This window comes from Bos taurus, chromosome 2 (assembly GCF_002263795.3).
Source record: "Bos taurus isolate L1 Dominette 01449 registration number 42190680 breed Hereford chromosome 2, ARS-UCD2.0, whole genome shotgun sequence".
NCBI classification, from domain to species: Eukaryota; Metazoa; Chordata; class Mammalia; order Artiodactyla; family Bovidae; genus Bos; species Bos taurus.
The window spans coordinates 131,139,916-131,158,414 of record NC_037329.1 but is presented as its reverse complement, the minus strand read 5'-3'; the positions used below and the strand labels follow the sequence as shown (position 1 = coordinate 131,158,414).

General features: G+C 60.6%; 1 protein-coding gene across 5 annotated transcripts in view; it reads right to left on the bottom strand.

Moving 5' to 3' along the window:
* RAP1GAP (RAP1 GTPase activating protein) overlaps positions 1–18,499 on the bottom strand; it is a 70,126-nt gene that overhangs the window by 7,465 nt on the left and 44,162 nt on the right. For 3 of the 5 annotated variants that reach the window (NM_001076888.1, XM_024975609.2, XM_059875136.1), the window contains 15 exon segments: positions 2,509–2,640; positions 4,674–4,811; positions 5,246–5,332; positions 5,934–6,005; positions 6,462–6,617; positions 7,654–7,783; positions 7,918–8,018; positions 8,211–8,294; positions 9,973–10,026; positions 10,394–10,472; positions 10,746–10,849; positions 14,310–14,495; positions 15,065–15,103; positions 16,329–16,376; positions 17,370–17,405. In NM_001076888.1, coding sequence (NP_001070356.1) covers positions 2,509–2,640; positions 4,674–4,811; positions 5,246–5,332; positions 5,934–6,005; positions 6,462–6,617; positions 7,654–7,783; positions 7,918–8,018; positions 8,211–8,294; positions 9,973–10,026; positions 10,394–10,472; positions 10,746–10,849; positions 14,310–14,495; positions 15,065–15,103; positions 16,329–16,376; positions 17,370–17,387 — 1,428 coding nt within the window. In that variant the 5' untranslated portion in view covers positions 17,388–17,405. 5 annotated transcript variants of the gene reach the window in all.

Genomic DNA, 18,499 nt, shown 5'->3' with positions numbered 1-18,499 from the left:
GGCGCAGCCACCCAGGCACTGCCCCACTCCAGCCCTGCCGGGGGAGGCTCTAGCTCAGCAGGTGAAAGATCCCCACTTAAGTTTCCACACACACTACTGTGGGTCATCCCAGGCACCAGAAGCAGGCCCCCCATCCCCGCCAGCTTCTCTGGGGCAGGCAGGCAGGATGGGGGTCCCCAGGGAGGGACGGAGGGGCAGGAGCCCCCAGGCCAGTTCACAGTCGGGACCGGGAAGGGGGGCAGAGGAGGGCAAGGTGCTCCATGCAGGCCTGGCGATATTGGGGGACGTGCAGCTGGGTGTGGGGTCTTCAGGTACCAGATCCCGGCGGGGTCTGGGCCTGAGTCCGGGGGCCAGGGCAGGGCCAGAGCCCCTGGTGGGGGTGGAGGGGGCCTGGCTCTGGCAGAGGTACCAGGCCCCAAAGCTGGTTGCTGAGTGCCGTCAGAGCTGCTGGCACTCCATCCCGCCTGGCCCTCGGGCCTGTCCCCGGGGTTGGGGGGTTGGGGGTCGGGGGGCAACGTCCCCAATATGGCCTCCGTCCTGAGAGCGAGCAGAGAACAGCGCGTGCAGACAGCCTCCAGAGCCGGTGGCCCCGCGGACGACAACCTCTTCCACGGTTCCTATGCCTATGGCACTGCCTCGGCGTCCGAATCTACTGGCACTTTTCCCGGGAATAAGCAATGACTGGCAAGCGGCAGAGGGCGGGGGCAGAGAGAGACAGAGAGTCAGAGAGACAGGGATGGCAGGACAGGGAGACAGAGAAGTGAGACAGGGAGAGGAGGGACAGACAGACGAGGACAGAGGAGAATTGGGCGGGGGGTTAAGACAGACAAGGCCGGGGAAAGAAGCAGAGAAGAGGTGGAAGGAGACACAGAGAAGAGAGGCGAGAGATTGACAGTCACACGAGAAGGGGCACAGGGTGAACAGACAGACAGACAGAGACGGCCCCGGTGGTGAGACGGACAAGAAGAGACCGAGAGGGGAGGCACAAAAGAAAAGCAAGGGAGGAGACGGTGCGAAGCAGAGGAGAGGGTGTAAAGAAGGTGCAAGAGGAGAGAATGCACAAGTACAAGCCAGTTGGGGGTGGCGGGAGAAGGGGAGAGGAGAGAAAGGGAAGGAAAAGGAGGCCACGAGGAGAGAGGGGGAAGTGTGCAAAAACAAAACAGAAATGGGTCTGGTTACTGCCGTGGCGGGCGCTGCTGGCCTGGCCCTGTCCCCGGGGCCCCCTCTGCAGCCACCCGCGGGAGGCGGGGCCCCACTGGGGGGAGGAAGAGAGTGGCTGGGGCATCGGGCTTGGAGGAGGGCGGGCTGCGGCTCCTGTGCCGGTGGGCTTGGTGACGGCTGGGAAACAGACGACTCGCCTTGCTCCCCTGGCCAGGCCAGACCCCAGGGCCGGGGTGGGGGCGGGGGGGTCCCTCCTGTCACAGGACGCAGCCTCACAGCACTGAGCACAGGGCTTGCTTGGCATGCAGCTGACAGTCAATAAATAATGGATGGGAGGATGGATGGATGGATGGATGGATGGATGGAAGGATGGATGGATGGGTGATAGAAGGAAAGACGGATGGGGAAGGGACAGCAAAGCAGCAGGTGCAGAGCTCGGGGTTGGCCGCTGGGCAGTGGAAAGCGGACAGGCCCGCCGCCGAAGGCCTTTTTCATCCTGTGCCCAGCACACTCTCTGTGTGTTAGTGGCAGAGTCCCACAGAGCCCGGCAGACAGGAGGTGATCACTCAGGAGAGGTTCACACAGAAGCCCAGTTCCTGACACACAGTAGGCAGCCACAACCACAAGGGCTCTGTGAGCACACAGTGGGCGCTCACACAGCTCGCTTCCCCAATGCGTAATGGGCATTCACCGATATCCAGGGCTTATCACAGCAGGCCATTTCCCGATACACAGTAGGTTCTCATACAGCAGCTCAGGGCCTGGGCACACGGCAGACATTCACAGAGGCAGGTCCACACAGGAGCCCAGGGTCTGACACACAACAGGGGCTCGCGGACACGCAGGGCCGGGCCCCCAGGAGACGCCCACAAGGTGCACGTCCACACAGCAACCGGGCCCCCATCCACAGCGCACGGCAGCCCAGGTCCGGACACACAGTGGTGCCCAGCAGCATCTCAGAGCCAGACACACAGCAGATGCTCACGTAGAGACCCGGGTCCTGACAGTGTGCACCCACAGCCCGACACACAGTAGGTGTTCCCAGAAACTCAAGGCTTGGTCAGAGGTGTCCACACAGCAGCCCCACTCCCAGCGTACGACAAGACAGGAGGTGTTCCCTAAGGAGCGTGATAGACGGCTGACACGCTGCAGGAAGTCCGGGCTGAATAAAGGGCCCGGAGGAGGGCAGGGAGCGTCAAGGGGCTGGAGAGGGGGCTGCAGGGTCTCAGGGTCACAGCCCGGGAGCCTGACCCCCTGGACAGCAGTGGCGAGACCTAGCCTAGAGTCTGGGGTGGGCCCTGGGACAGCAGGGTTGGGGGGCGGGGGCGGGCGGGGGCGGGCACTCACTATTCCAGCTGCCTTGGCCAGGTCGGGGTTGTTGGGCGTGAAGCTCCCGCTGTGGCTGGTGGACACGGTGTGGGGCTTCTTGTTGCTCAGCCCCATGGCATCCATGGACTGGCTGCGGCTCCGGATGACCCGCTGCGAAGGTGGGGCAGGGAGTTCTTAAGGCCCCCTCCCTCGGGGAAACCCGGGAGCCACCCACCGATGCCACCCTAGGTGACCCCGGTGAGTCCCTTCCCGCAAGTCCACACGGGAGTCAGCTCCACCCGTGCAGAGGGCTGTGTAGGTCCCGGCTCTGCCACTAGCTGGGTGACCTCAGGCAAACCACTCCACCGCTGAGCCTTGGAGCCTCACGACCTGTCATGCGGTTGTAAGGACCACAGGAGATGCAGAGTTGTGACCCAAAGCGTGTGCAGAGAACGCCCCAGAAACGCCAGTTTCCTCCTTTTAAGGGTCTCCTGGAGCCTGCTTCCTGCTTGCTTTTCTTTCCGCCCTCCCTCCCCTCCTTGCCTTTTTCAGACAACCTGCCCAGAAAGCTCAAGTCGGGCCGGGGTTCTTTACCTATCCTCTCACTCAATCTGCCCCTGGAGGCAGGCACTGCTACCAGGCCCATTCTCCACGTGATGAAACCAAAGCAGAGGTGGGTCTGGGACCCAGATGCCAAACCCAAAGCCTAGGCCGTGGGCTCTGCTGTCTGAGAAAGGCTGTGACTTAATCCAGTGCCCACCAGATGCTGGGCGCCTGGATCCCTCCCTCAGAGAAGACAGCCCAGGCCCACGTCCACCCCACCCACTTGCTGTCTGCTCCTCGCAAAGGTAGGGTTCTCCTCAAGCCTCTTTCTCAAAGGCGGTCTGTTCGCCTCAGCCCAGGGCAGAACTTGGGCGGCTTGGGCTAATCCTCTTATGCAAACCCACATCTCCAGCTCTGTAGCCTGCCCTGGGGTAAAGGTGAGGCCCTGCCAGCCTGGCTGGGCACCTGGAGGATAGGCAGTCCTCCTCCTGTGGGTGGAGGCAGAGGGGTCATTGCCTGGGGACCTATGGGGGGGGGTTGGGTGCGGTGGTCCAGGCCCCGCAGTGGGGCGGTGGGGGAAGGGAACTTGCTCTCTCCTCTGCCTCTCAACTTTGGACGGTAGTCGCCGAGGTAAATGGGCACAGCTTTGCATTTTGTTTCTTAACTTACATTACACTGACCAAATTGCTTTACAAATAATTCTCAACAGCTGTACGAGGTAAGAAGCCTAAACAACAGATTTGAAAAAAAACAAAACAAAACTGAGGCTCAGAGAATGCTCAAGCGGGTAAGTGGAAGGGCTGGAACCTGAACCCAGGGTGTCTATGCTTTTACCACTAAGCTGAATATTCACTGGAAGGACTGATGCTGAAGCTGAAACTCCAATACTTTGATCACCTGATACGAAGAACTGACTCACTGGTAAAGACCCTGATGCTGGGGAAGATTGAAGGCGCGAGGAGAAGGGGACGACGGCATCACCGACTCGATGGACATGAGTTTGAGTAAACTCTGGGATTTGGTGATGGACAGGGAGGCCTGGCATACTGCAGTCCATGGGGTTGCAAAGAGCTGGACACTAACTGAACTGAACCAGAGACAGCCAAAGCGGGTCACACGGGCCTAACGCCATGCAGATCAGCTCCTTGTTCACGTTCCTTCCTGGACCTCTGGTTTCTTTCCCTCGGTCAGGACACGGGGGTCCTCTCTTCTCTGCCCTGACCTGGCAGCCACCACCATTGGCACCAGAGCGCTCCTTCCTTCTACCGTCCAGGCAGACTCCGCCCCCAAGCTTAAGCCCCGCCTCCAACCATCAGCTCCTCCTCCAGCCAGAGCGCACCTTACAGCTCCCAACCGTGGCTCTGCCCCGGCAGAGCGCGCGCGCACGGCCACGAGTCTTTAGGCCCACGCTAAAACCTGGGTCACCCTGAGGCTCACCGTCCTCCGGACTCTACCCCAGGTGTGCGCCCACCTGGCCCGAGCTCGCGCCTATTAGCTCCACCCCGAGCCACGCCCCCACGCAACCCCACCTCCCGGGCGAGTCCGCCTGTAGCCACACCCCCTACCTGGTCCTGCCCCGCACCCCTGCACCTCATCCCCACCGCGTCCCCGCCCCATCCCCGCCGCGTCCCTCCGCGCGCAGGTGGACCCCCGCCCTTCACCTTGAAGGACTCAAAGAAGCCACCACCCCCGCCGCCGTTTTCCATCTTGTCCTCGTCGCCGCCCAGGCCCATCATGGACTGACTGTGGATGTGCAGCTCCTCATAGAGCGTCTCCAGGAGGGCGGCCCGTGTCCGCTCCTGTGGGCCCAACCATCAGGAGAGACCCCAGGGATCAGTCCTTCTTCCTGGAATCCCGGCCGCCTTCTCTGAGTGGGAAGTGGGCCTGGGCCCCGGACGCCTCTACCGGTTTCCCTCGGGCCCCTGCGCAGCTCCAGCAGCGCCAGGGGGTCTCACCACAGCTCCTCTGAGATCTTGCTTCCCCACGCCCCACCTCCACTGTGTCATCTGTGCCGTCAGCCTACCTCCGAGCCCCTCCTGGCCATTCCATAGGAACCCCTGCTTCCTCTCCCTGGATTCTGGCTCTGCTCACTGGATTCTGGCCCTGTCGGATCCATCCTTCCCCTAGGCGGCCCTCCCTAAGGCCAAGGTCTGAACATGGCTTTTCCCTTCCCAGGAGGCTCGGCTGAAATTCTAGGGGGTGGTGGGTCCCAGTTCCAAGAGCCCATGCTCACCTCCAGCTTGGCAAACTTCTCTGCCTTGTAGCAAGCATATTCGGCATTGATCAGCTTTGTCAGCAAAAATTCCTGGAACTCAGGCCCCTGAGAGCCCCCAGCGTGGAGAAGAGAAAGGGGGGAGGTCAGGGGAACACAAGAAACCAGGGGCTGAGACGCAATGAGTCAGGGGCTGGGGCTCTGCTGGGTTCTGTCCTCTTCACTCCTGAAAGGGCACCTCCCTGAGCTCAGTGCCCCAGCCCAGGCGCCTGTGAGAGGCCCCCATGCCCTTCATGGCTGCCCACCCCTCAGGAGAGCTGGGTCGGGGGTCTCCCACCGCCTCGGTCTGGGGGATCTGTTGGGGGACTGGAGCTAAGGCTCCTTCTGAGAGATGAGAGACGTGTGCCCCCACACCCAAACATTGTAGAAGACTGAAATTGTCAAAAAGACAACAGAGGGGAGGGAAGGTCACAGAGTCTGCTATGCAGAATGTAAAGCAATGATACAGTCTACTCTGTGACTTTGTGAAACAGTCACAGTTCTTATCAAGATGGACAGAAAAGCTGGGCCCCAGCCAATCCGTTAGGGGAGCCTGGCTGCCCTGGCACCCAGGGGGGCTCCACGACCTAGTACAGTGCACTGTGCACCCCAAGGCCCCCACCCATTTAGTCCTGCTCTGCCCACGGCGGGGCTGGGGGCTGCCCCTCACCTTCCGAAACACAGCGGGGTCCGGGAGGGGTGGCCCGAAGAAGGGGACGTCATCTCTCGCAGTGACGGACACCTGGAAGGGAGGGTGGGTGTCCCTGGGGGGTCCCCACACCAGCCAGAGACCCCTGATTCGCCTCTCTAGCCCGATGCTTGGCACAGGGCTTCCCCTTGGCTGGGGACATTCGGTGACTACAGATGGGGTAGGCAGACCCCAAGTTTTCAGCGGCTCCATCCTTGGTCTTGAATTTGAGTGGTGAGGAGGGGTGGAGGGTCTCTGGGCTCATGAGGGCCAAGAGGAGGAGGAGAATAAAGGGCGGAAGAGGGTAAGCAGCCTTTTTTAGGGGAGGGACTTCAAACAGCAGAGAGGATGGGATGGGAATCCTCCGCCATCATCCGGGCAACAGCGGGGCTCAGAGCCCTCCGGACAGCACGCCTATTCAAACCTGGGAAAACCGAGGTTCGGAGAGGCCTTGCAGCGAGTGAGGACGGGGCTAGGAGGGTGCCCTCGGGAGGCTCCGAGATCACCCACCTTGTAGAGGGGGCCGTCGGGGCCCCCGCCCTCGGCCTGCACCACCACGTAGGCGTGCAGGAAGTTGGACGCAATCATGTCCGGCACAAACGGCGTGTTCTTGTCCTGGAAGACCACAGCCACGATGTCGTTGCCAATGTGTCGCTTCCGCTGCAACTGAACACAGGGCCACAGCCTTTCAGCACCTGGCAGGGGGTGCGGGGAGGGTGCCCACCGGGGTGGAGGGGGGCTGGGGGGTAGGCAGAGGGGCATATCTAGGGAGTGGCTTCCCCCCCAGAAAAAGGTGGCGAGAAACTGGTCTTAAAATTGTTTTTGTTTTCTTGGAATTCTGTGGCAGAGGAGAACACTGAGGCTGAGAGAGCAGGGGCCTGTAAGGTCTTCCAGTGACCTCGGGGACTTGGATCCAGGCCCCTGGTCCCCAGGCCCTACCTCTCTGCCCTCCTCCTGTCTAAACATCCTACACATGGCCCCTCCTGCACAAGTTAAGTTCCGCTCAGTATATATGAGTTGCTAAATTGAACAGAGAACCTTATTCAAAGAAAATGAAAAGACATTAAGGGTAAGGAAGAAACGTTTCCATTTTTCTCCCATGATGCCTTCATCCGCCTGGGGTGGAGGCGTGGGGGTCTCAGGGAGAAGGCAGGCAGCCCCCAGGAAGCTTAGGGCACAGTGACCGATCTCCGAGTTCAGCTCGGGGAGCGTGCCTTGTGCTTGCTCATCACCAGGCCTCTGCAGAAGGCGGGAGCCATTCTCCCCAGGAACACTCCGCCTCCCTCTCCCACCTCCTCTGCAGCCAGAAGTCACTTGATCTTGAGCGCTTTGCCTGACTCCCACCTCTGCCAAGTCTAAGTGCCCCCGAGTGACCTGACAAAGCCCTTCACTCCCGCTAAAAATCCTCACTTACTGAGCTCCTGCTCCATCGCCACCAGATCCTGTTCTAGCCACTCTGTGTGCATCCTCTCACTTGGGCTCACCTGTGAGGTAGGTGCCATTATTGTCCCCATTTCACAGATGTGGAAACTGAGGCTCCCACAGCATCACAGCCACTTTTCACCCTGCCCCAACCACAGAAGGCCACAAGTCGGGGGACTGGATCATTTCCCTCTCTCTATCACAGGGCCCACTGAGTCTGGTGTGGTGGACGCTGAAGGAGCAGGTAGATGGACGAACAGGAGGACAGGCAGAGGGCTACCTGCTGGGCGTCTCCTTCTGTGTAGGGCAGCTTGGTGGACACGTGAAACATGATCTCCTTGTTGCGGAAGTTGCAGTACACAGACTCGGTCCCCGTCTGCCCGTGGGTCACGTCCAGGCCTCCTCGGAACCTGCCCCAGGCCCCCCCAGGCCACAGCTCAGTCTCCAGCCCCAGCCAGGCCTCGGTGGGACCAGGACGGGGGCTCCGTCCCTGCCCAAAGGCATAGGTCGGATTCTCATCTGCCTATCCCGACCCAGGGCTCACCCCTTAAAGTCCTGCAATTTGACCTTCTGGCCCAGAAACTCGAGGAACTCCACGAAGGCAGGGCTCTCCTCGTTGGTGCTGAAGAGTTCTTCCTCGGAGGTCTGGCAGGGGGGCAGGCACACAGAGGGCAGAGGTCATCAAGCTGGGGTGCCATCCCCCACTCACACCCAGGAAGGCTGGAAGGTTTCTGGCAGGCCCGGGGTTCCTGAGCTCCAGTCCCCAGGTAAGGGCTCTCCGTGGCAAAGCTCTGAGGCCCCAGGTACATGGGCAGATGGGAGAAGAGGACCACACACCTGCCCGAGCTTCTGATAAATGACTCCGAACTTGAAGTTATTGCTGATAACGTGCTCGTCGAAGGTGACAATGAGGCGAGAGGCCTGCAGGGAGAGGGTGACGGGTGAAACACACTGCCTTTATTTTCCTTTTTTAATTTGTATTTTATATGGGTGTATAGCCAATTAACAATGTTGTGATGGTTTCAGGCACACAGCAAAGCACCTCAGCCAAACATACCCATGTATCCATGCTCCCCCAAACTCCCCTCCCATCCAGGCTGCCACATAACTGAGCAGAGCTCCCTATGCCATACAGTAGGTCCTTGTCAGTTATCCATTTTAGATATCGCAGTGTGTGCATGTCCTTCCCAGACTCCCTAACTATCCCTTCCCTCCATCCTTCCCCACTGGGAACCATAAGTTCACTCTCTTAAAGTCTGACACACCGCTTTTTCAAGTTCCTGTTTATGGCTCTACGTGCCAAGCACTGTGCCAGGCACTCCACATGCATCATCTCATCTTCTTCTTGGAAAGGGTCCGTGAGGGACTCTCACTGCCCTCATTTCACAGATGAAGATGCCCAGGTTCTGAGAGCTGAAGGAACTGACTTGCTAAGGTCAACAACTGCCAAATGGCAGAGCTGGGGCTTGAACTCAGGTCTGTTGGATTCCAAAGCCTAAGCTCACTGCTCCTGAGTTTTGCCCACGAGCTCCCACCCCAACTCTGCTCTAACACCGGCCTGATGTCCAGCTCTTCTATGAAGTCATCTCATCATTCTAGGACAGGCCAAGTCCCGCCACTGTGCTGTGGAGCCTTGAGCAAGTTCCCCTCCTCATCTTGTCCTCTTCTGTACCTGGGAGGTGGGACCTGATCACTGAGACCCTCCTTCAGGGGACCTTTCCTGGACCACTCACTTCTCAGGGACCTCACCTTGCTGGGGAATTCAGTCAGAGCCACAGGCTACACCTGTCTTTCAGGGTCCAGCTCTTTTGAGAAGCCCTCTGGCTCACTGTGGAGAAGGCAATGGCACCCCACTCCAGTACTCCTGCCTGGAAAATCCCATGGACAGAAGAGCCTAGTAGGCTGCAGTCCATGGGGTCGCTAAGAGTCGGACACGACTGAGCAATTTCACTTTCACTTTTCACTTTCCTGCATTGGAGAAGGAAATGGCACCCCACTCCAGTGTTCTTGCCTGGAGAATCCCAGGGACGGGGGAGCCTGGTGGGCTGCTGTCTATGGGGTTGCACAGAGTCGAACATGACTGAAGCGATTTAGCAGCAGCAGCAGCAGCAGTAGCAGCAGCTGGCTTACTGAAGACTAAAGCCCCTCTCCTTCATCCCACACTATCACAGTGACTTCAGCACCCAGCACCAGAGCTGCAAGTGCAGCTGCCATCTGCTGGGTGGTACCTAAGGAGGCGCCTGTGTTACTCTCTCCCCAGGTCCCCTCCGGAGTCAGAAAGCAAGGCCAGTGGAGCCTTGGCTCGGGAGCACAGATGACCCTTAGACGGGTCCCCAAATGGCACTTGAGAATTTCCAGAGGCAAGAAAGACTTGCCTCCAAGGCAGACAGCACTGGGTTCAAATGTGGACTTCCTTATCTGCTGGGCATCCCTAAGGCAAACCTTTCTGGGCCTCTAGTTCCTCTTCTACAAACTGCGGACTTTGCAGGATTATTGTGAGGATTAAATGAGAGAACTTAGAGAAAGTACCCTGCACAGCGCAGGTGCCCAATACATGCTTGATCTCCTAGTTACCCACCCTCCCCAGGTCCAGCCATACCTTGGGGTACAGCACAGGATAGAATCGATCCACATTCACGTCTTCACACACCAACTGCAGCAAGAGATAAGTGAAGGCCTGAGGGTGGGCCCTCTGGGCCTCCCGGGCCAAAGTCGGGTGGCAGGGACAGCAAGACAGCAGAGATGTGCAGTCAGGGCTGAAGCAGCCTGGGCGTGCTGTCACTCAGAATAAGGCAGGCAGAACTGGGGCCCCTGTCTCCAAACGGTGCCCAAAGAGTGCCCCAAACACACAGCCCACGTGTCAGGGGAACGCGGAAGGGGCAGGACCCCAGAGACAGGCCGCAGCACCCAGACCAGGATCTGGGGCTAAAGCCGAGGGTCTGCAGGGGCCAGGCCGCAGCCCAGCTCTGGGCCCATGGGGGCTGCCTGCAGGGCTCCGCCCGATGGAGCAGACACCTCACCTTTGCCATCTGGACCACGTTGGGGAACTCAGTGAGGCAGGAGATGGGGATGACGTCGTGGTATGTCCGGCACTTGGTCCTGGGAGAAGAAAACCCACGCTGAGAGGTGAGGAAGGGGGAAAGGGAGACGGGAGCCCCGCCCCAGCCAGTAAGACCAGGAGGGGCAGACCTCCGGGAGGTCCAGAGGGGAGGAGGGGCCAGGGCTGGCTTAGGCGCTGACCTGCTGTGCAGCCTCAGGAAAACCGCCTGCCCTCTCTGGGCCTCCATTAGAAGAGCGGGTAAACTGGGATGGGCTTGCAGACCCTGAGTCCGCGGCCCTCCCTGCTCGCAGGCCCCCTCACCCCGCCCTCACCTGAGCAGCAGCCGCAGGTGTTCCTGGTCCCCGATGACGTCATACTTGAGTGAGAAGACAAGGTGGCCCAGGGCGGTGTCCAGCGAGTAGTAGTTAAAGTGCTCCTGGGGGAGGGGCGCCAAGGGAGCGAGCCAGGCTGAGCCTGAGGCTTCCAGAAACCCACCCAGAAGGCCAGCTCCCCGCGGGGCGGGGGTCCCTCCCCAAGCATCGGATGTCCGGGCTGACAGCACACTCTGCCTCAGAGAGTGCGTGTGTGTGTGTTAGTCGCTCAGTCGTGTCCGACTCTTTGCAAATCCCGTGGACTGTAGCCTGCCAGGCTCCTCTGTCCATGGGATTCCCAGGCAAGAGTACTGGAGCGGGTTGTCATTCCCTTCTCCAGGGGATCTTCCCAACCCAGGGATCAAATCTGGGTCTCCTGCATTGCAGGCAGATTCTTTACTGTCTGCGCCACCAGGGAAGCTCTCAGAGTCATGCATTTAAATCCCAGCTTTGTTGCTGGCCAGCTGGGCAACCTGAGAAGGCCACCTTACCTTTCTGTGCCTCTGTTTCCTAGTCTATAAAGTGGGAGTGAGGCCAACTACCTTGTGGGAAGGCGGCGGGGACTGGGAGAGGCAGTGCCTGAAGCAGAGAAGGGGTTCCTGAATGTCTATAGTAACCTCGGCTCTCTGAGTCCTCAGCAAGGTCAGGACCACATCTGTATGTACATGGCATCTCCCAGCCCCTACCCTTCTCCGAGCTGGCCACACAGTATCTGTGTGTGTGTGCGTGTGTGTGTGTGTGTGTGTGCGCGCGCACGCATGCATTCAGTCATGTCCGACTCTTTTGCGACCCCCTGGACTGTAGGCCACCAGTCTCCTCTGTCCATGGGATTTTCCAGGCAAGAACACTAGAGTGGGTTGCCATTTCTTACCCCATGGGATCTTCCCGACCCAGGGATCGAACCTTTTGTCTCCTGCACTGGCAGGCGGGTTCTGCACCATCTGGGAAGCCCACACAGTAGGTGCTCAATAAAAATATGTCGACTGACTGACTGTTCAACTCGTAGCTCTGTGGCCCCCGAAGCCAGCACCCGTGAGAATCAGGAAATCAGGAAACGAAACATCATGAACACACTGGGCGGTTGGCCTGGCTGGCTCCCATCGTCCCGCCGTACCTGGGAAGCCGCGGGGTTGGGAAGAAATACTCCCCAGGGCCCAGGGGAGACTGCGGCAGGGCTGGCACCCCTGAGAGCAGGGCAGGGCTGGCACCTCCAGGTGGGGAGGCCCCAAGGCCAAGGACGGGAGTGCCAGATTTTACCCCACGTGACCCTGGGCTCTCCTGCCAGCTTGGCTCCCCAGCCACGCCCACGCCAGGAGTCATCATCGAGGAAGGAAGTCCTATTTAGCAAGAACACTAGAGTGGGTTGCCATTTCCTTCTCCAATGTATGAAAGTGAAAAGTGAAAGGGAATTCACTCAGTCATGCCCGACTCTTTGCCACCCCATGGGCTGCAGCCCACCAGGCTCCTCCGCCCATGGGATTTAAATATAAACAGCTGCACTCAAAGGGCAGGAGGAAAAAAATGCAGGGGCCAGGGGATGGGCCCTGCACATCCACAGCTCAGGGGCGTCTGCAGGGACCTGGGGCAGAGGCCTCCCAGCCCTGCTTGGGCACAGGGTAGTGGAAACCCCCAGTGCTTGGCACCATGTGCAGAAGAGGAGAGGCAGGCACTTGGCAAGGAGGGCTGCACCAAGGCCAAAGTCACCCTAACCTCTGCCAGACCAGGGCCCACCGCTTCCCCAGTCACCCTGCCTGGAGGGGCGAACGGCCCTGCCCCTCTCCGCGGGCCCCCGGCCCCTCCTCTCTGTGCTGCTAACCCGACCCTGGTCATTATGCTTCCCCCAGGAACTCCTGACCTGTGCCCCTTCCGATCCTCTGGTGCTCATGGCTCCGCCTTCGTCCTGTCACTCACCGCTGTCACTCATCACTCTGTTAGCAAATCCCTCTGAGTGCCAACTGTATGTGCGGTCACACAGTCCCCCGGGTCTCACCAACTAAGAGCCTCCGGACTGTGGGCTCCTGGGATGCAGGTCCCCCTCCACTCACGGGTGCAAGCCCCTGCCCAGCTCTGGGTCTGTCCCCAGGCGTAGCTCCTGAGGCTGAGCCTGCTGGTTTGGTTCCCGTCACCCTTTAGCACCCACACCCACCAGGACCAGGCCAACGCCGTGGACCCAGACTCAGCACACGCAGCTCCTCAACACCTCAGAGAGTCGTGCGTCCTTCCCGCATGTGTGCAAACACACACGCCGCACACAAACGCGCACACATATAGGCCTGGGAGCGAATGCCAGGAACGTGACCACGTGTGTGCGAAGTCGCTTCAATCGTGTCTGATTCTTTGTGATGCTATAGACTGTAGCCTGCCAGGCTCCTCTGTCCCTGGGATTCTCCAGGCAAGAACACTGGAGTGGGTTGCCACGCCCTCCTCAGGGGACCTTCCCAACCCAGAGACTGAACCTGCATCTCTCATTCTCCTGCATCGGCAGGCGGGTTCTTCACCTGGGAAGCCGGCAGGTCTCAATGGAAGGTCAGCCAGAGCCAGGTCCAGCTCCGAGCTCGGTAACTGTGTGACCTGAACCGATCCGCTGTGCCTCTGAGCCTCTTGTTTCCTCTTCTGGAAAAATCAGGACAGTCCTGCTGTCCCAGAGTTAATTATGAAGGGGTAATAACAGCTAACATTTCACTGAGCACCTACTAGGGGCCAAGCGTGGTTCTCAGTGCTTCACATGTACTTCTATCATCCTCATTTTTATAGATGAGAAAACAGGCTCAGGAAGGTTAGACACCTGCCCAAGGTCACGCCACGAAGCAACAGAGGAGTCAAGAAGCGCCCTCAGGTCACGAGACCCCAGAGCCGGCGCAACATTCTGCCACTGCACTAGTAACTGATGGCACCTGGAGTGTGGTCCCGGCGTGTGACCTCCTCCCCAGCTCCCGCTGCCTCGTCCAGCAGCTTCTGCCCAGGAGCTGGGCGATGCCAGCACATGCTGTATGGGGCAGGGGCCTGGATCTGGGGCAGGTGGTGGCGTAGGGGCTGCCCCCGTCCGGGTCGCCCCATCGCCCACCTCAAGCTGCCTGAGCACACGGCCTGGGTCTGTTTTGTTCGCTGCTGTATCACTGGCGCCCAGAACCGGACCAGGCACCCAGCTGGCGCTCATCACTCGCTCACCCTGATTGAGCACTTGCCTGGCGCCAGAGGCCTTTCTATACGCCTCACAAATAGCATCGCGTTGAAGGCATGAGGTGGGAATCACCACCCTCTCCGTTTGTACAGGTAAAGAAACCAAGGCACAGAGTGGGAAAGCCACTTGCCCGGGGTCCCACGCAGTCAGAGGCAGACTCTGCTAACCACTACGCCATCATGCCGCCTTGGTGCCATCCGTGTTTGCTGATTGAATGAGCGGATCCACGACACATGCTCCCTGGACTCCCGGGATGGCTGGCCAGCCCAGCCTCCACCCCCAGGGCTGCGCGGTGACCCCCTCCGCACCCAGCCCGGCACTCCCAGCCCAGAGGGCCACCCCACCTTGCCGAGAAAGTGCTTCCGGTAGAGGCGGGCAGTGTGGTTGCACTCCAGCTTCACCTTGGTCGTGGGCGACTGCAGCAGCTCTGTCTCTGGGATGCTGGTGATTTCGTGATTGGTGCCTTCAATCCAGTAGCCCCCAAACTGGGGCAGCAGGATCAGGGGGAAGGGCCCTTCTCGGCCCAGGACCTGAAGGAGCACTCAGCTGAGGGTCACTCACCCTGCACCTCGGTGGGGGCCTTGGGACACCCCCCCCAACTTGGACCCGGAGCCACTTCTGTCATGGCTGAGGGGTACCAGGGCATAGCCTGGAGCCTCCGAGGGTCCCCTGGCTCACACCCAGGGCCCCCTCCCACCTATTTGGTTGGCCAGAAAGTTTGTTCGGGTTTTTACAGACGATGGGATGGAAAAAACCCAAAGGAACTTTTTTGCCAAACCAATACTAGCTCGAACCCTTCTCCTCCCCCTGCAGGCCCAGACCCAGACACACACAGCCTCGGAGGATGGGGGTGTGGGGACAGGTAGAACTGGGGGGGGGGGGGCGTGACGCTGGCCGAGAGGCTGGCATGTGGGCTCAGACGCCTAAGGGTTTGAGTGGGCTCTGAAGTCCTGGGCCTGGAAACGGAGGCTCCAGCACCCACAGCAAGGCCTGCGGTCAGGCTGTGACAGGAAGGAGGACCTGGGTGTCTGGACTCCCTGCTGGAGCGCCTCCCAGGCTCAGGGTGGAGACCAGCCCCGTGGGGTCTCCGGCTGCTTACCTCGTGGACACTCGGGTACGGAATGTAGTCCTCCTCCGTCTGCAAAACAGGGCAGGGCAGAGGTCACCCCTTTCCTCCAGCCTCCCCAGGACGCCTGTGGTTCTGCCAGCATCACCCACCCCCGCCCCCAGGCTGGAGGAGTGGATGGGGCCGTATCCTCACCTCCCCATCCCACGGTGGGGGGCTGGGGGGTGACCCCACGAGGCAGGGGCTGGGGCAGGCTGAGCTCGCTAGGTGCTGGCAGCCTCTTCCGAGCCTCCCTCTGCCCGGTGAAAAGGAGGCACATAGCCTCCCCAGGAGACACACCTCTGGACGGGTGGCCCTCAGTGCATGGGAATGGCTTGGGGGGCTGGTTACATGGACTGCTGTGCCCCACCCCCAGAGCTTCCCAGGCTGTGGGTCTGGGTGGAGCCCAAGAAGTTACATGCCAACCTGCCCTCCAGGTGACGCTGATGCGTCTGGTCTGAGGACCACACTTTGAGCAGCCTGGCTCTGGACAAAGCATGAGCCTTGTAGCCATGAAAGCCCTCATCCCTACAGCCCTGGGCCCACTCCTACAGGACCAACCGGTCTTCTTGGAGGGCAGGGGTCCCCAGTCACCCACCACAGAGCTCGATACCTATCAGGAGGGGCCCTACAGCCCCCACGCCAAGAAAATTCTGAGTCTCAAGAAACTCCACACGTGTCTTTCAGTCCTGAGTTTCCTGGCAGTCTCCTCTGGAGGCTGGGGGGGCCACCGGGCCACCCCCTCCCCATCTCCTGCCCCCACCCCCCTCAGTCTTCCCAGGCAGGGGCTACAAGGTGCGAGGAGCACACGCCTCCGGGTCCTGGGTATGGCTGGCTTCAAGGAAAACCTCTTACAGCAGGCTGTGAGGGATGCGGCTTCAGTTCTGGGAAGGGGGAAGCCTGGAGAGGCACGGAGAGTTTACAGCGGAGTGGAGCTGGTGAGGAGGAGTGGAATAAGGGCCCCAGGCCTATAGCAAGCGAGGGGTTCTCCGCATCTAGGCCTCCCAGAGCACAGGGACTAGGTGTGCCCGGCTTCCCCCTTGGCCTTAGCACCTGGCCGGCAGTGAGACCGCTCCAGGAAAGGATGCTGGGTCCTCCTGGGCTGGCTGCTCCACTCGGCCATCACATCTCCCACCTCTAGAAAGGGGGCCTGCCTCCCCCGTCCCCATCCCCTTCCATCCCCAAGCCCTTGGGAGTGCACTGCTCGGGAAGCCGACTGCCCCCAGAAGGGTGGAGTGGGACCAGCGTCCAGACCTACTTTGAGGGGTGGTGGGAAGGAGCATCGCTGTTCATCCATCCTGCTTCCCTGCAAAGAGAAGGCAGCACAGCCCATCATGGCCCTGCCGTGCCCAGTGCAGGGCCGCTCCCCGCTGCAGGCAGCACCCCCTCCAGGTAGATGGTGATGTTTGGGGGCGGGGTGGGAGTGGGGGCTCCCAGGGCAGGGTGCTGGGTACCCAGGCCTCCGGCCTCGGAAGGGCGGGCCCTCCTAGAAGGCCCTGGGGCTGAGGGAGGCAGGCAGCAGCTGGGGGCGCTGGCCGCTGCTGGGAGTGGGGGCAGGGCTGATGCAGGAGCTGGGGAGGGAGGGAGGCGTCTACACAGATGCGCCGCTGAGAGGGAGAAAAAGAGGAAGGAGCGGGAGAGGGAGGGAGAGAAGGAGGGGGAGAGGTGGGAACGGAAAGACAGAAAACTCAGAGAGGCAGAGAAACAGAAAGATGGCGGGGGACAGGGTCTGAAGGGTGAACCAAAGCTCAGGCAAGCTCCCGAGCTTTGTTCAAGTGCCATGCCCACACCTCCCAACACCTACCCGAGCCAAACAGCAGGCAAGGGGCCTGGAAGACCAGAGTGGAGGAGCGGAGGGGTCAGGCAGGGGGATGGGGGCTGCCCTCCCCGCTGCAGCCCAGCCTCTGGTTGCCCCGTGCCCTCTTCCCACTCCACATGGGGGTCCTACAGAGCCTGCGACGCTCTTGGGAGACGGGGGATGGTCTGTGTAGGCGGGGGTGGGTTGAGGTGCTGAACCCGGCTGCCTCCACAGGAATGGGAGCTGGGGAGACCCAGGTGGGCCCTAGGCCCCGGGGGTCAGCCAGGGAGCTGGGCATTATCAGTGCCTGTCCTCTCTTCTGACCCCGACGGGGAGCTCTGGACGCCGCACCGTCACCATCTCCTCCTGGCACGGTCTGCAAGAGCTCCCGGGCCGGTCCTCAGAGAGATGTCGGGCTGAAGATACAGCAAGGGCCGCCCCCCAAGCCCCAGCCCCGCTCCCTCGGTGGCTCCCTAGAACAGGCTTCAGAGCCCACCTCACCTGCATCTTTTCAATCATCTCAAACAGATCTGTGTTCTGCAACAGAGATGGGGAGAGCAGGTCAGCGCTGGGGTGGCCCCGCAGACACCGCAAGTCCCCAGGGTATCTCCACCCACCCCAGCCCTCCCGGTTCTCCAGCCCTCGACCAATCCCTGTGGATCTGTCCAAGCAGCAGAGGGACCACAAGGGACGCCGTTTAGGCTGGGGCTCTGTGCCACGGACTGGAAGAGTCTGACCAGCTGCCTCGGGCTGTCCACCCAGAGTCCAGGACCCTTTCCAGGCAGCCCACCCCAACTGATGCTCTGCCCCAAAGGAGGGCCTCAGATGAGAAGGCCATGACCTTCAGGGAGAGACACACCTCCCTGTCACCGCAGGAGTGGCAGTGCCACGATCGGCCCACGAGCCCCTCAGAGGAGCCCCAGGTCGCAGCTCCAGAGATGAACCCAGCTGGGATCCTGGGGAGGGTCGGTGGTGCCACCCACCTCTGGAAGGAGGACCCCACCCTCCCCACCAAGCAGTGTGGGCTTTGGGGCTGTTGGGGGGCCGAGAGAGGATGCTGAGATGTCCCACTGGCCTGATACCTGAGTGTGAGTGCACACACCCTCACCTACCTGTGTGTGAGTGCACACACACCCTCCCCTACCAGCGTGTGAGTGCACACACACCCTCCCCTACCAGCGTGTGAGTGCACACACACCCTCCCCTACCTGCATTTGCGTGCACACACAGCCCCTCCTCCCCCTCACATGGCCACCGGGCTCTCCCGAGGCCAGCCTGGGCACACACGGGGTTAATCCAGCCATCTGCCAGCTGTGCTTGGCAGCTTCGGCCTCTCCAGCGCCAACTCCCTACGAGCCTTCCTGGAAGGCGGCATCCTTGCTGGCTGGCAGGGCTGGGGGCTGGGCCTGGGAAGCCCCTGGAGTCTCTAGGAGCACGCCCCTCCCCCAGCACCTTCAAGGCCTCAATTCAGTCGGCTCCTGCTGTCCAGCGGGGGCACCTCTGGAGCTCACACACACGTGCCGTGGGGTTGTACACCAGGAAGTACATATGCCTTCTCTCTCTCTCTCTCTCTCTCTCTCTCTCTCTCTCTCTCTGGATCAAACACACACAGGCCTGCACGCCAATATTTA